Source organism: Pseudorasbora parva, chromosome 15 (assembly GCF_024679245.1).
Source record: "Pseudorasbora parva isolate DD20220531a chromosome 15, ASM2467924v1, whole genome shotgun sequence".
In the NCBI taxonomy this organism is placed as follows: domain Eukaryota; kingdom Metazoa; phylum Chordata; class Actinopteri; order Cypriniformes; family Gobionidae; genus Pseudorasbora; species Pseudorasbora parva.
Genome location: NC_090186.1, coordinates 20,194,292 through 20,212,153, shown reverse-complemented (window position 1 = coordinate 20,212,153; position 17,862 = coordinate 20,194,292). Strand labels below are relative to the sequence as shown.

Sequence of the window (17,862 nt, the reverse complement as noted above, 5' to 3'; positions counted from 1 at the left end):
TAGACAGTGACATACATTACCAGTTTAAAGTCTGGACTTATTTGGAGTTTGTTTCACATGCTTTTAAAAATCTTGTCGTCTTTATACAGAATTAAAATGTGAGAATTATTTTCAATAGAAATGACTCCTTTGGTACTGTTTACAACAGATATAGAACATAAAATGATAAAAGACATGATTTATACAATGGTAGCCTAGAAAATGTGCATAGACGCATAGAGATAGTAGGGTTTTACCCACATAACTTAACTTAGAATGCATAACGTAAAGCTGCTGTCTGTATTTTTAGGGTTAAAAAAAATCTGTAATCATTTTTTTAATTAGTACATAATGCGGCCATTGTTCAAAAGTATCTCCTTACCTTAGCCCGATTCACAACGGTAAGGTTATTATAATGTGTTATACCTAATTTGAGTGGTACTGGTAGCATTCTGCAGGAAATTCAAGCATACTTAACGTGAAGTCTGTAGGCTATATATAAAGAAGGATTCCGGCTATCGCATGTGAGGATGCTGCAGGTGACGAATCATTTATAGTCTTTTCACACAGCATCTGGAATAATTAAACATCATTTTAATGGCGGAATCGTAATCCAGAAAGGCCCAAATGACATCATCAGTGACAACTGGAAATATACCCGTGGTCAAAAGAGCACATATTCACAGCTTTTCGGAGATACCATTTGTTTTGAGGTTTTTTCAGGACAACAACCAAAAGCAAAAGAATAGACTAGCCTACAGAAATGGAAATCTACAGATAACACTAATAAACATTAATTACACGTGGGCTTGGTTGGTCCTTAGAGAAAGATTTCATGGGGCTTAGATTAAGCCAGAAGTAGATCTTAGTGAAATTGGGCACACGTTTCTGAATCTCTAAATTTCTCTCCTAATATGCAGTCCCCTGCAAAGCATGCTGGAAACAACAGATCCACTGCCCAGTTATGTAGAATGATTCATGTATTTAACACAAATGGATTAAGTAAATTTCAGCTTTAAATATAGTACGGTGGATGAACAGAATTTAAGTTGTGACAATGTTACAAAAAATCTTTTAAAAAAAAATCGCGTTAACACGATTAACTAATTAAGCAAATTTTGATGAACAGAACGCGGGGGATTTTGAGTGTGGTTTCTTGCTATGTATTGTTTAATGAAATGTTTGTCACGTTTATTCGAAAACAATAAGTAAATATACATGCAAACAAATGAGTTGAAACTAATAATGACAGACATTCAATCAGACTTAGCATTTATAATCAAAATTATAATAAATTAAAGAAAAACATTTGCAATATTTCTGACAAAGCACGCATTTGGGAATGATGCAGTGTTACATTTAAAAGTCATTAAGGTTTTTGCTTTTTTCCACAAGCTCCGTCAAATTATATGAATGTTCCTCTTTTAAAATAACTTTTACATATTTTGTCTTGTTGTCTAAGGCATTTATAGTGATAATGATGATGATGATAATAATAATAATAATAATAATAATAATAATAATAATAATAATAATAATAATAATAATAATAATGATAAAGTGTTTAGGACAAGTGCCCGGTTGCATAAAACACCTTAAGTGAAAATTTCCCTTAATTCCATAAAATACATTGCGTTGATATTTCGTGCCATCCAAATGTGCGCGCTGTGTTATCTTTCCAAGTTTCCATAGCAACCAAACCACAAACATGGCCAACCACAGCGAAAGCCGCTCCAAACGAGTCTTTCTCAGCAACATCGACTCTTACTCGTCCAAATATATCGCACAGGTAAACGAGTCTACTGACCGAGTCATTTACACAACGTACATGAATATAATAATCGCTGTGGTTTCATTTTGCTTTGTTTAGTTCTTGTCATCATGTGTCGTCGGAGAGTCTCTCACGGATGGAGAGGAGGACGACAAACACCAACAGGCTTCAGAAGGCGCACATTTTCAGATAGTCGGAACAGTTGCGAATAAAGATGCAAAAAAACAACGTTTTGCACTGGAGGAATACAGGGTTAGTTAATTTGTCGTTTGTTTTTCTGATATTGTAGATAGATGCACTTTCCTACCGTTCTATTTTTTAAGTGTGATTTGCACACAATAAACTTGAATTTATAAATTAAAATTCATAGTTTTCGGAAGCAAAAAGAAAAAAAAAACATTTTAAGGTGAAAGACTACAACGTGCTTATTGGATAAATAAAAAAGATTATAGAATGAAATTCTTAAAAGAATAAAAGCTGTTTAGCATTTTTTTATTATTTAATAAGAAATAAACAGTGAAGCAAAAAACGTTTGTCCACAAAATCAAAGTCATGTAGTGCAAACAATATGATAATAATAATACATTTTATTTATAAAGCACTTTACATTTAGAAAATGAAAAAGTTGCATCTCTATCATCTTTCTAGTTTAGCAGTCAAGCCAGAAGGCACTGATCAAGGAATCTGCCATTTTAAGGGCCGTCTCAATGCCAAATTCTTTCAGTGTTCCATAAAAAGTCCCAAAATGCACTGGGAAAACCATTAAGTGTCAATGCTCACTGTTACGGAAATTTTGAAGCAGCTCAATACACCATGACACAAGATATATTGAAAAAAAAGTTATTTAATTATAATTAAATCAGCATAAACAAACATTTATAGACAGGTAGTGAACATAGCTACTTTTAAAAACTACAGCTGAAATGTTCAAGGTATAGCCTATATGTAACAATCAAATGATTTATCTTAATAATAATTATTGTACAAACAGAATATGAGTGACATGTAGCTAGGTATGGGGTTTTATTCTCGAATTTGCGCTCTGCATTTCACCCATACAAGTGCACACACACACAGAGGAGAGTATTGAACACCCCACAACAGTGGGCAGTCATTTTTGCTGTGGCACCCAGGGAGCAATTGGTCAAGGGCACCTTAGTTGTCAAGTAATGAGAGTGAAGAGAGCACTGTTCATTCAGTCCCCCCACTTACATTGTACACAGGGGCACTATGTGTAGTGAGCATAGACTGTAAAACATATGGACGTAGTGTCTGTGAGGTCACCCATAGGATTCCGAAGAGCCGTTCTGAAGCGTAAAGTAGAGACGAACTGGCCGTTGCCATTTTGCCAGCGGGTCATCACGTGTCACTCCCGGATAACAGAAAATGTGCAAAGAGGCAGGACATGGGCAGAACTTAGGTGACGCAGTGACTAACAGACAGCAGATAAATGTCTATCCACCTGTCACTCAAAGTGACTACATCCTTAATAATGCAGAAATGTAAGGCTTTATATAATGTACACAAATGAGTTATAAAAAAATCACCCCCCTCACAGTTGTCATGAAGGGCAAAATTAGCAATATAGACCAAAACCACAATTTGTACCAGACTGTAAACATGTTTTTTTTCTGCTCTAAAGTTGGGAATTTTAACATGGGGCTCAATGAGATTCTGCTCCCTTCTGGAGCCTCCCCCTAGCCTAGTGGCCGATTAATTGCAGTTTAAGTTACTTCTGTATTGGCTTCAAAAGAAACTGGGGACAACCTCTTCTGTCTTGTCAAGGCAGACAGGGAATTCAAGGACAACCTCCGCAGTCTGGCCAGAGAAGACAGAGAATTCAGGGACGACCTCCGTGGTCTTTTTAGGGCAGACAGTGAATTCAGGGACGACCTCCTTGGTCTTTTTAGGGCAGACAGTGAATTCAGGGACGACCTCCGTGGTCTTTTTAGGGCAGACAGTGAATTCAGGGACGACCTCCGTGGTCTTGTCAAGGCAGACAGGGAATTCAGGGACGACCTCCGTGGTCTCCGTGGCTTAATGTCGAGCCCTGGACCGAGATAATCGAAAACAGAGACAGAAACATAATGCAAAAGGGAACCAGAGACGTAATACAGACAGTGGAAACCAATAACACAACAACATTTCAAAGGGAGTTATGGAAGTACAACGACTGACAAAAGACAACCGAAACGGGTATAAATACACAGGGAACACAAGGGCTAATGATGAACCGGTATAGATGATAAGTTACTATGGAAACTAATGAGGGTAACTACAGAGACAAACAAGGCAACAAGACAAACAGCATCTAAACACAGGCAGAGAACAGGAAAAAGGTGCACTAGAAAATAACTTCAAAATAAGAGCCCATATGAAAACATCAATGGACACAAACCCAGGGAACAGGTTACACTTATAGTGCCTGAAATCATGTACATGCTATATTGATTCACAAGCACTCAAAAAAAAAACACTGATCAAGAAAATTCAGATGACCCCTGTGCAAGTTTATACCTTGTTTATACTCAATACGTCTCATAAAACCAGGACATTTTTTATGACAAGGCAACACTTGCGACAATTCTCAGATGTGTCTTAAAACAGCAAGCTGGCTATAGAGCATTTTTGAGCATCTTGTTTCATCATATTTCAGTCTGTGAGTCAAGAGGAGCTCCTGAAGTGTCTGATGCAGTGTGACGTCATTGTGTATAATATCACTGAAGACACTGATCTCATATATGAGGCAACATGGGCCATTTCAGGTAACAATTGCTCAGATTTCCAGACTATTTATTTAGGCTGCATCTCAAAACCAAGTGAGGCATGTTCAGATTACCAGCATTCTCCCTCATTATGCTCACTATGTTTTGGGATACAGGCTTAATGCTATATTTCATTTCTTTTCAGTTTTTTTCTTTATTCATACCAATCTTTTAAACTGTATTCAATCTAAATTTCCTACAGCTCTGCACTCTGAAATTGATAATTTTGGGTCTTCAAAAATATTTATCCTGCTGTCAACAATCATGACATGGGCAATGACCAAATCAACTGATCCTGTGAGTGTTGCTTTTAAATATTTATATCATGCAGTAGGTTTTTTTTCTTCTTCTTTTTTTCTCCAATTTGTATTGAAACTTTTTTCCACCATGAAATTAAAAATAAAGAAGGTAATTTTTACTTTTTTTCTTACAATTCTGACTTTTTAAAAATTGCAATTGTGAGTATACATCTCAGTTCTGAGTTGAGCTATAAACTTGCAATTGCGAGTTTACAAAGTCAGAATTGCGAGTTTATATCTTGCATTTGAGACGGTTTTCTTAGAATTATGAGACATAATCTCACAGTTGTGACTGTGAGTTATAAAGTCGAAATTGTGTGATATAAACTCAGAAAGTCTGAATTGTGAGCTGACAATTGCAAGTTTATACCTCACAATTCAGACTTTATAACTCCCAGTTGTAAGTTAAAGTTAAAATAGTCAGTTTATGTAGTTATAGTTCTATAAGTAAGTTATAAGTTTTGAGAAAAAAGTCAGAATTGCAGCAAATAAAATTGCAATTGCGCAAAAAATGCAAGTTTTTCATTTGCAAGTCCCCCCCCCACCCACCCCACCCACACACAATTATGAGACTTACAATTGTGAGTTACAAAGTCAGACCTGTGAGTTTATTCATTGCAATTCAGACTTTTTTTTCCTCCGAATTATGAGACATAAACACACAATTGCGAGTTACAAGGACAGAATTGCGAGATATAAACTCTCAATTCTGAGTGAAAAAGTTATACTTGTGTGATGTATACACAATTGCAAGCAAAAAGTCAGAATTGTGAGATTTACAATTACCTTTTTTTCTTTGTCGGAAACAAGCTTTCATAAATTTTACACCACACTGAAATTCCTTTCCTGAAAAAAAAGTCTTTTTATTTTATTTTAAATTTGTAAGGAAAAAATAGTTGGAAATGAATACACATTTTAAAACGTACACCTTTTTTAATCATGCTTACATTATCAGTTAGAATGTGCTGTACATTGCAGTGACCATACACAGACCAGACATCATGACTTTTGCTACTTTTTCTGATTTTATCTTAAGGATGATCCTGACATTCCCTTGACTGAAGATGACTACAAAAGAAGAAGGCCACATCCAAATTTTAAAGAACACACAAGCACAGAGAAACTTGTGCTTAAACTGGGGAAGACTGTAATGATCAATCCAGAATCAGGCCTAATACATTTCAAATAATTTATTATATGACGCTAGTTTAATATCTTAAAAAATGAAACAAACTTCCAGTATTTTTCTTTCAGAAAAAGTCAAAGCTGTCTACTTATGTTGTAACATCTGGGCTGCAGTATGGAATGGGCGAGAACATGTTTCACTTCTTCTTTAAAGTACTGAAATGTCAACAGTATCAGAGCATCATAATTGTCAATATGAATTTATAATCACATTTTGCCTAACTTATTCACTCCCCCCCACCCCACCCAACCCCACCCCACCCCAGACAGCTTGGCTCGGAGAGCTTAGCAGCATTCCTATTTTTGGACCTGGGACAAACATCATTCCTGCCATTCACATCCACGACCTTGCAAGGTTTTGAGAAACTGCAGTTATGCCATTTTCTCAGATGTTGATTGTTGTTGTTTTTTTACTTTTTTACTTTTTTTCTAATCTCATATTTTTGTCATCATTTGTCCTTTCAGAGTGGTGCAAAACATCATCGATCACAAACCAAAAACACACTACTTCATTGCTGTGGATGATTCCAAGAACACTTTTGAAGACATTGTGAAAGTATTAAAGCATTACACACTTCATGACGTACTGACTGTAATGCTCACTTACTGGTTCCTTTTATAATGGGGTAACTTAACTAAACATATAAACATAACTATACTAAATTAATTACACAGACCCATAACAAAAACGTAAATTTTGAAGCAATTATGTTCACTTTTGAAAGCATACGTTTTTAATAATTAACAAGATAAGACTCCTCGGGGTGTGTGCTGTGTATGTTGTAGAAAAGGAACGCCAAAGTATCATCAAGTTATGTTTACCACAGGCTTTATTTTACACATAAATCCAAACACCCCATTATAAAATCCCATTGGTAAATCTTGAAGAAATCAGTGGCAACACAACACTGAGAAAACAACCCTAAAAATCATTAGTAAACACACTGCTGTCTATTTCTTTAGGCCATTGCCTCTGCCCTGGGTTCTGGACAAATAGAAAAAGTCCCAAAGGAGGATGCCTATGGCACTAAGGCAATTACGGTTGTTTTTTTTAGCTGAACTCACATTTTTGCCATGTCATAATATGTGGTTATATATATCACATTGTTGACTATTTTCACAGAACACCGACCTGCTTTACCTCAGTGTCCACCTTCAGACCGAGTCTGTTTTCTTAAAGGACAAATTAAACCTCTGCATGGATTATGAATCTGGAATAGTTGATAACATATCTCGTGTGGTGGAGGAATACAAACAGACAAGGCAACTGTTGGTGAGCTTCAAATCAATATATAGTACTTATTCACTATATATATATATATATATATATATATATATATATATATATATATATATATATATATATATATATATATATATATATATAATTTTTGAAAAATTGGCAATCATTTGTTCTATTTTCATAATTTGAAGACATTTTGAAACAATTTAGTTTTAGAAAACTTTTTATTTTATTTTACATATTTAACAGTTTACATGCTTACATGCTTTTTGCTTTTAATTCCTTCAGCCAATAAAAATCTGTCTTCTTGGGCCCCCTGCTGTTGGCAAAAGCTCAGTTGCTGCAAAGCTGTGCAGATATTACACACTCCATCATATTATTGTCAATGAAGCCATCAGTGACAAAGTCAGACAACTGGTAAGTAAGGGCTACATAACAGCGCCTTTTTATTGGTATCTTAACAATGTATACAGTAATAAAGAACAATTTCTGTGTTACATACAAACCATAAATAAACTAAAATAAATAAATAAAGATTTTTTTTAGATAATGAAATAGAAATATATCAATCAATCAACTTTATTTATACAGTGCTTTTATGATTGTTTCAAAGCAGCTTCACAGTGTTAAACAGGACAATATTGAAACGAAATTGGATTTGGCTGTACAGTTCTGGAGAAAACGGTGATGTTATCAGCTTATTTTAATTTATCATATAGCGACAATGTTGGCAGATCAGTATTATAGTTTATAGAATTAAATAAGACCTAATTAATTAATTTTAATTTTATTTGTATATTTAGTTGAATAATTTGGATCATAATTTTAGTGTCCCCATCTGAGCAAGCCAAGCCAAAGGCGACAGTGGTAAGGAACCAAAAACTTAATCAGGTCATGAAGGAGAAAAATAAACCTCGTGAGAAACCAGACTCAGTAGGCATGCCAGTTCTCCTCTGGGCTATTAACAAACATTGTATGATTATTATATGTACAATATGTTATTTATAACCAGTGTTGGGGAAAGTTACTTTTAAAAGTAATGCGTTACAATATTGCTACGCCCTAAAAAAAGTAACTAATTGCACTACTTAGTTACTTTTGCATTACTTTTTCTCACCTGGGCTCAGCTTGCTGTTTGTTTGGTTTATAAAAAATAAAAAAAGATTTTAAAAAAGTACTCATTTTGTCACGTGTATGGTCAGAGACCTTATATTGTACACAAATTCCTGGAAATAAACAGACAGTTTTAGGATTTTGAACATTGTAAAACGTTTTTCAATATTGTTTTACTGACAGCTTATTGTATAAAGAGTAATATATTTTAAAAAGTATAAAATAGTAGCATTTTCACTAACAGTCTCAAACTTTTTGGCCCCAGTGTAAAGCTGTCTTTTGAATGTACAGTATGTGTTTTTCAGGAGGAACTGCTTGGGAGAAGTGAGAAGACAAAGGAGAATGAGGAAATGCTCACTGATGCTGAAGACCAGCTTAAAACTCTACAGAACAACATGCTTCAGAATGATGGTATAAATTGAATGATTCTATATAGATTTATGTATCTAGAAATTATGATTGTATAATAGACCTAATATAGTAAGTGTTACTTAATGTGTAACAGAAGTGATTATGTTTTCTCACAGGCCAGTTGGATGAGGAGCATGTGAGGAATATCATAAGGGAGAAGCTAAACTCAATGCCTTGCAGAAACCAAGGATTTGTTCTGGATGGATACCCAAAGACCTATACAGAGGCTAAAGAGCTTTTTCATGGTCAGCTATCTTCCTTTTAAACAAAAAAACAAAATGTAAATGATATAAACCTGAATGAACTAACCTAAAGAAATTTCCAGATGCAAACATGGAAGTACAAGATACCAGATCTACAATACTTAAGTATAGCAAAGTGTTGATTCCAGGTTAGTAATTTCAGAACATACGTACAGATATATTTGTTATTATATTTATTATATTACTACTTTTGCTTGTAAAGCTGTTTAATTGCATTATGCAGCCTTCAAAAATCTTAGTAATATCACAATAATTGAATGTGTGTTAATGTTCATGCAATAAAAGTGTTGTTGGCAATAATAATTGCTTTTTCAAGTAAAGAGTAAAGTAATTATTGAGGCTGTTTATACTGGACGCGACAAGGTAACTGTTGCAAATCATCGTTGTAACCCAAACGACATACTATACACTATTGACTTATTTATGATGTACTTTTGATTATATGACTAAATGACTATATTGTCATATATGGGGCAATATGACTATATTGGGTGCTTCCCAAATAGCTCTCTAGTTCAGTAGTCAGGGCACGGATCCTGTCTCAATCGCAGAATCATTCCAGTGCAAAAAGTCACTGGAAAACCCAGGGTGCATCTGTGCATCAATGCTCACAGTGTTCACTTAATGGAAGTTCTGAGGCGCAAAACTTAAAACGCATGAGCCAACTTACTACACATTGTTAATGTTCATGCAATAAATGAGTTATGGCAATAATAATGATACATTAGAAAATAATTATTACTATTGAGAGGATACTTCCATGTGTCAATATCCTGTTTCACCCATAAATACAAGATTTTTTTAATAAATAAATTGCAACTTTTATTCCACAATGACGCAATAAATGATAAAAAGAGACAAAAACAAAATATCTTACTGACCCTAAGCTTTTGAACGTTGTGTGTCATATTACAGAAGTAAAACTGGGTTGATGAATGCTGTGCTTCATGTGTGTTTCATGTTAACAACCATTGCTTTTTCCTTCAGAGTTCGTCTTCTCACTGGATGCCACTGATGAATTTCTTAAAGAGCGGGTTCGGAGTCTTCCACAGAATGTAGCAGAGGAAATGCACTACACTCAAGATGAGTTTACTGAGAGTCTTGCCAAATTCAGGGAGACTTTGGCAAAAGACGAGTCTGTGCTTGACTATTTCGATGAACTGGAAATCCACCCGGAATACATTGGTTAAAACCCTTTACCTAAAACTATCACTTATTTTTATGCTCACATAAGAAAATGGCACTCTGTCAAATTGTTAACTTAATTGATAGATAAGCTGATTGTTATGAACCAGGGTGGTATTGTTAATAAGAATAGTGTTTTTATGATGTCATTCTCAGACTGTGAGAATGTGGCCACGTTGGAGAAAATTATTGAGACAGTGGGGCAGCCGATGAACTACGGTTTGAGTCCAGAGAAAATGGAGGAAGAGAGGAAAAGGAAAGAAGCTGAATGGCACCAGCAGCTGAAACAGGAGGAAGTTGAGAAGGAACTCAGGAAAATAGTGGAGAATAAGAAAATGGCTGCTCTTTTGGAGGAATGGGTAAATTGCACCTAATATTCAAACAAAAATGTAATCCTTTCCCCTAACACTGTGTCTACACCGGATGCGACTGTTGTTGCAAAGCGACATTTGCAAATCCTTTTGTTCTTTGTGTGAGTGCGACAGAAACAGAACAGGGCATCAGTCAGCTGTCAAAGATTTGTTGTGTAGCATTGTGCCGCAACAGCTTATTGAGGCTGTCTACACTGGACATGACAAAGCGACTGTTGCAAAACCATAGTTGCGTCCCAAACGACGTACTATACACTATGCACTTACTATGTACTTATGCACTTTGTACTGAACTATGTAGTGTATGAATATAATGGGTGTGTCCCAAACAGCTCTCTAGTTCAGTAGTCAGGGCACTGATCATATCACGTGAGCCAACTCACTACATATAATGACTAATATATGTTTTTAAATGGGTCATATAATGGTACATGCACTTTTACAAGCTGATTGTATGGAAATGTGTGTTGGCACAGCCTGTACACAACCATCCTATAATGATAAAAATTCATCAAGTTTTTATTTTTTATTTTTAATCTCCTAATATGTTTTCCCCTGTCTCAAAACGAGCCGTTCACGTGACGTCACACGGTCGGACGCCCCTCTTACGACTGTTGAGTGACAAGCAGCGTTTCACCTCAGACCCGCCCTGAGTGAGCTCTGTCATCAGCACAGTCCGATTGTGGTGTCCTGTTTTTGGGTGTAATAATGAACAGCAGTCATTCTGATGTTCCTAAATCCGAACCGCTGAAGACGCAGTGGCTGAGTTTTGTTTTCGTTGATGCTTTTATGTCTGCACGAACCTCGAAGCATTTCTCACCAGGCCGCTTTAAAACCGAGAGTCAGTATAAAACAGGTTTTGCTAAGAAGCTGCTCCTGGATAAAGATCCGAACCAGCTCTTCATGTTCCTGCTGCATCTCCAGAAGAAGTGAGTGTAGTTTGAATGCTTTCACACTTCACGATGAATGCAGCTAAAGTTTACAGTGTAAGTTAAATTACGGCATGCTTTCTATGTATGACATTCTCAATATAATTCATAATCTAACGTTTATAATAAACAACCCTTTATGGTTATTGTGTTAATACAAACTGTGTACGCTGGTTTTAAAGTTAACGTGGATGTGGTAACACTAAGCTTAATTATGTAGATGGCTTAAACGGTGTCTGTTACTGTAAAAATCTAACAAATCGTGTTGTAACAGTTATTTCATTGCATAGATAACTTTACACATCGCTGACAAACCGACATTAACAGAAATAAAAGTTTTTATTGGCATAAGGTGTAACATCAATCTGTCAATGAACTAACGTACTGAAATGGCTTGGTGAAAACAGCTATTTTTGAGCAGGTAAAATTAGTGTTTTCTTACAATACTAATGAGAATTTTTTATTAAAGTATATTACAAAGTTTTCATTTAGACACTAAAGAATAATATTAACTAAAAGTAGCATTATATGACCCCTTTAAAATAGAAACCATTTTTATTATATTGTAGCATAAACATACATTGTTACACAGGTAATGAACACAATCTAGCTTACATTTATAATCTATTTATGACTGAAAATTTGCACATATATGTAACAAGCAAAGTATTTATCATAATCTACTTTAAATAACATTACAAGTAATGTCAAAAAAAATATCAGCTCTGCTGTTGTTCATAAATACCAGTAATGATATTGTACAATGGGGATGTTGTCTCGTCACTCGTCGAAAAAGAGTCGTCAGTGTCCCCATGTGTATGGACCAGCGTCCTTTATTGTCCTTACCAGTGCCTGAATTCATGAACACAATTTACTGATTCACGAGCTTGGGAGCTACGGAGTGGATAGAGACATGGTTATTTTGTCATTTAACATGGCAGCCCCTCTCCCTCTCCGCTGTTTTTTTGGGTGAATTAAGTGTGCTATCTGAGTATCTCTTATCTGATTTAAGTGCAGTTTTACTTTTCGGAATTTTCAGTGCAAATTATCTACTACAAAATATTATAATAGTGCACAAGAACACGCATCGGGATGCACCTAAGATGTTATTCATGTCAGAAGTAGCATCAGAATTAGAACGGACATCTGTTTACTGTTAAAGATTTGACGTGTTGCGCTGGGCCACGTACAGTGTAGAGAGCATCACTGATTATAATGGACTCTACTGTCTGTTGCCATTATAATGGGTTCTATTGGCGTCATGCTGTGCTTCTCACATCTGGTGTAGACACGGTGTAACACCACAGGTGAACCACAAATGTAGTAACAAATGGATATTTTCCCTAGAGAAATATCACAGTTTTCTCCTGTAATTCTTATTAATTGGCTGTTATACAATACTTGATGACTACACATATTATTAAAGCTTCAAAGGTCCATGTGCAATGTTTGTGGTCAGTAAGATTTTTAAATGTTTTTAAAATTATTTTCTTATGCTCACCACTATAAAAACACAGTAAAAATAGAGAAATTGCAAAATATTACAATTTAAATAAATTATTATATTTCAATATATTTAAACATGTAATTTAAAGCTGAATTTTCAGCATCATTACGCCAGTCTTCAGTATGACATAATCCTGCAGAAATCATTTGCTGCTCAAGTAACATTTTTTATTATTATCAAAGTAAAAAAACAAAAAACAAAACAAAAGGGTTTTGGGGAAACCCTGATACATTTTTTTCAGGATTCTTTGATACTTAGAAAATACAAAAAAAACAGCATTTATTTGAAATATAATTTTTGTGACAGTGTCTTTTATGTTTAAAAGTCCTTTATGTTTATATTTTATTTGGTTCATTTCCTGTTTCTAGTTTTGCAGGCCTGTTTGTAGACAGTTTGTAGTTTTCTAGTCTCTGTCATTAGCCCTTATGTCTCTCACCTGTGTCTGGTTCCGTAATTGCCAAGTGTATTTATTAAATAAAAACATACATAAAAGTTCAAATGAGAGACATGACAATTACTGCCCCCAAACATTTGAACAGTAGTGTGTGAATGGGCAGCACAAGCATCTTCTTTCCCTTGGAACTACTACATTGTTCAGCTTGTGGATGTGTTTTTGCAGAACAGGAACTTGGCCGAGGTGAAGAAGCAGGAACATGAGCTATTAGAGACACGATCTGTCCCCATGAGACACTACTTGATGAAATACGTCATGCCCACTGTCATACAAGGACTGGTGGACTGCTGTAAGGTCAAGTCTGATGACCCTGTGGACTTTTTGGTAACACTTGTCTTATGGATCATATTATGTTTTTTTTGTTTTTGTTTTTTAAACATTTTTTTTTAACTTAATTGCTGTCATGTCCTCTTTACTCCTTTTCAGGCTGAATACCTCTTCAGGAACAACTCAGATGATTAAATCATTCTGCTATATGCCTAATAATTAACAATACATTTAAAATGAAAAGTGGAATTAAAGGTGTGCTGTCTTTTTGTTTTGTATTTCTATAAAACAACAGTAAAAACAGTAAGAACAAGTGCTAGTTATAGATTTGCAAAACCTTGACATGGGGCCAAGTCACATGATGAGCCTTGCTTTGTAATTTGACCAAGTTATTAAGTTAAATTTCTATGGTGCATTTCCGTGCTTAAGGCATTTTCCAAAAAAAAAAAAAATTAAATCGGTATTGAATGGAAGTTTCTATCGTCTTAAAAAATAAATAACAAGGGCTGCGTTGCCTTCGGAGGACACATTTGAAGGCAAGAAGGCATCAAGCCATGTCCGAATCTAATGTCTGCTTCACTTCCTGTCTCCTGAGATCCCTTCATCCGATCGATTTTTGAAGGCAGCATACATGTGTCCTTCGCTGCCTTTGATATCCCACAATCCTGTGCTTTCCATTCAGTGACAGTCGAGCTGGGGGAAAAAGATGGCGTCCAGAAGTTGCGTATCAAGTTGCGTATCGTTTGTGTGTAAATGTATGAAATGCATGTTTTTTACCAAAATATTACACTTCTGATGTCATTTCTAGCGAGAAATCACTACTGTAGTAATTAAATATGTCTTTAGTTCTCACCAAAGCTCTCTCTATTTAGCTGTAGATCATTAAACTGTTACACTGCCTTAGAAGTCTGTCCGAAATTAGTTTCGTAAGGTGCCTTCATGCACAAAACGCTGCCTGCAGAGTCATTGTCTGATGAGGCAACGGGTCAGCTGCCTAGGTTTTCGGACGCAGCCAAGATGTGGGGCACGATTTTGTCCTTGGGTATTGATTGGATGGTTGTGGTTCTTCTTTTTCTATTGCTTTATTGGTGGTTGGCAAACAATTTATGAGTGCATTACCGCCACCCACTGATCTGGAGTGTGGACTGATCTGTATAGTGGTTCTCAAACCCGTCCTGGGGACCCCTCACCACTTCACATTTTGTGTGTCTCTCTCAAAACAAAATTTCTAACCATTATGAATCAGCGTATCAAATCATGATTTGGATCGCTTGTCAATCGAGACACCCCTCGCTGCAGCTTGTATAGCACGATGACGTAGCTGGATCAGATCGAATACGTTCTGGATGGTGGATCGACCGTTAAGGAGATGTCATAGCCTACCAATCTCTCGGTTATTTTATAATGCGTATGTGCTAGTATTAAGTGGCATATGTTCAGTATTGTATATAGATGTTCTAAACTGTGTAGCTGTAGTACTGATAAATAATTATTGATGAATAAATCATCTTTTCATAAATGTGATACTTAAATTATCCTAATTTCGCTGTACATGCATGCAAAACAGTTAAATTTTAATATATTCTAGTCATATTTGCTGTTGAGTGGAAGGAAAAATTAGTCAAGTAATTTTAATCCTCAAGGTTCAATGCAACACGATCTGTAAAGAACTTAAAATACAAGTAGCCTACACATTCAAGGGGAAATGCAAAACGTGTCCTGATGTTATTAATCATTTTTTGCACACAAAAACTATACTCGATGCTTCATAAAATTATTGTAGAATCACTGTAGTGAGATGGACTTTGTAACAACATTTTAAGTGCCTTCTATGGGTCTTGAGAGAGTAAATGACATTGGTGTTAATCAAGGCCTTTCTGAGCTATCGGATTTCAACAAAAATATCTTCATTTGTGTTCCGAAGAAAAACGGAGGTCTCACGGGTGTCGAACAACATTAGGGTAAGTAGCCTAATTAATGACTGAATTTTTGTGTGAACTAACCCTTTTAAAATATTACTGATATTTTGCTTTAGTTCTCTGAATCATACTTTTGGTAATGCAATAAGACATGGTCCACTGTTTATTCCTCTCCACAATATTTACACTTTCCAATCACTTAGAGAGAACTGTTTAGACCATAATAACCTATTTTATATTTTATCTTTCAGACCACTCCTAGTCCCAACTAATTGCTTGTTTTTAAACAGATATCCTCTTTTACTTTCTTGGTTCCATTGATTCTACCACATCTTTTTTTTATTTGTCCTTTAATCATCACTTTAGCTTCTGACTTACTGATATTTACATGTATGTGCTTATTCCACTTCAAAGCCAATTTTGCTGCTTTATCAGCAGGGTTAGCAGGGATCCACACAAATCTTAAAGACAAATGCATTTGTTGAATTCTGAATAATGATTGTAGTATTTCATACATTAAATATTCTCTACTTCTGGAGTTGCAAAACAATTTAAAACTCATTAATGCTGCATATTAATCTGATGCAATTACCACTCTCTGGCCTGACTGCCTCTACCCATTGCAGGGCAATAACAATGGCCATCATTACACAAGCAATTAAGTCTCTTTCCACACTCAAAATTAAGGGGGGGGGGGGGGGGGAGGAGGGGAATGCTGTTTCATGCATACTGAGCTTTTTACACTGTTAAAGACTTGGATTCCCATCCTAAACATAGACAAAGTTTCAAAAACTAATGTTGGACGTTTGATGGAGTATTTCTGTGTTAAAAATACTCCTTCCGGTTTCTCACAAGTTTTGGAGAGTTTTTTTCGAGTATGGGTCGGCTTGACGTTAATAGACCGGAAGGTCCTTGTATGGGCCGTACGGGCTCTTCTCCCGGTAGGGTGCGCGCGCGTGACTAGAGCGAGAGAGGAAATGCACGGCCGTAAACACTGGTCTCAAGGTGCAGATCCACTCGTCCGTGAACACTTACATCGCGCGCCGCGCCCCACTTTATTCCTATGGGTGACATTAAGCGACTTCAACGCTTCAGCACAGCATTCCGGAAAGGCAGCGCTGCATTTGAACCGATTTGAACGCAGACGGGAAAGGTCAAGCTTCACAACATCGCTTCAGTCGCGTCGCAAAGTGGATTTCCACGCCACTGCTGTCACAGGACTTCACCAAATCATACCAAAGAAGTGTGTTTTTGACGGAGCGGTCCCAGCGATAAAGGTTCGGTCCTGCTTTGGAAGCAGCCGGTGAGTTAAACTGCTTCAAATGTCTATGCTGTTGGCTACCGTCACATGAGTAAACATCAGTAAACGACACTATCGCGTGTTTAGTCATTCAAATGCGCTGAAGGTTACTCCATTGTTGTTCTATGTATAACGTTACACTAGTCTGACGTGCAAAACCGTTTTGCTTGCTACTGCTAAGGTTTAGTCGCATACAATAGTCCATAAACCGAATCATGTCCTCATAAACTGCGAGTAGACAAGCGCAAATGTTGACAGGCCACTAAATACAGTACATACCACAGAGACGGACGTCCTGCTGTTGCTGTTTCTCCTGTTCAATTTATTTCAGCCTCCGAATTTGATTCTGGATCATCTATTAGCTGAGATCGATAGCCATGGGTTTCTCCACGCTTGAGGACGTCACCGCTTTGTGCGCATTCGTCATTCTTTAGCTCCGCCCACACGATACGCCTCCAGGCGCTCGGTTTTTTCCGGAAAGACTTGGTACAGCCAATATTTCTTTTATAAATATAATAAACTAAAGACTTTTCGGAGATATTAAGGATGTGTAATGGCAAAATAATTAACTCCGTCGCTTCACTGAATAATAGACAAACATTGGCCAATTTTAATTATAAAGGTTTATTTAATAAAAAAAAGTTTCTTGCAAGAAAGAGGCACGGTTGACGGAACCACTAGGCCACACCAAGCGTACACTGAAGTCATAACAGAAGTCACAATCTCTTATACTGTTGGCAGCATCCTCCCCCCTCAGTACATTTCCATAAAGGCCGTTGTTTAAGTCAGGATGTCACGTAGCCCATGTATAGCTCATAGTATGTCATGTACTGCATATCTCACACCATGGGAAGGTAAACATATGGTTATACCAAGATTTACATTTTGCCACAACAGATGC

At 36.3% G+C, this 17,862-nt stretch overlaps 1 protein-coding gene across 1 annotated transcript; it reads left to right on the top strand.

Moving 5' to 3' along the window:
* The first annotated feature begins 1,681 nt into the window (after positions 1-1,681).
* Positions 1,682-14,703, top strand: ak7a (adenylate kinase 7a). The gene is made up of 18 exons (XM_067417320.1): positions 1,682-1,768; positions 1,850-2,002; positions 4,407-4,515; positions 4,718-4,812; positions 5,851-5,961; positions 6,069-6,152; positions 6,266-6,354; positions 6,465-6,555; positions 6,963-7,040; positions 7,123-7,272; positions 7,531-7,659; positions 8,661-8,766; positions 8,883-9,011; positions 9,092-9,157; positions 10,017-10,214; positions 10,371-10,573; positions 13,641-13,799; positions 13,902-14,703. Exons 1-18 carry the CDS (start codon positions 1,688-1,690, stop codon positions 13,935-13,937), a joined length of 2,067 nt encoding a protein of 688 aa, XP_067273421.1. The 5' UTR covers positions 1,682-1,687; the 3' UTR covers positions 13,938-14,703.
* The last annotated feature ends 3,159 nt before the right edge of the window (positions 14,704-17,862 follow it).

What these genes read in the sequence shown, in the direction of transcription:
- ak7a (XM_067417320.1), top strand. Translation starts at nt 1,688, where the DNA reads ATGGCCAACCACAGCGAAAGCCGCTCCAAACGAGTCTTTCTCAGCAAC. An exon ending in TAGCAAAGTGTTGATTCCAG is followed by an intron (nt 9,158 to 10,016) that starts GTTAGTAATTTC and finishes TTTTTCCTTCAG; the next exon opens with AGTTCGTCTTCTCACTGGAT. An exon ending in CTGCTCTTTTGGAGGAATGG is followed by an intron (nt 10,574 to 13,640) that starts GTAAATTGCACC and finishes GTGTTTTTGCAG; the next exon opens with AACAGGAACTTGGCCGAGGT.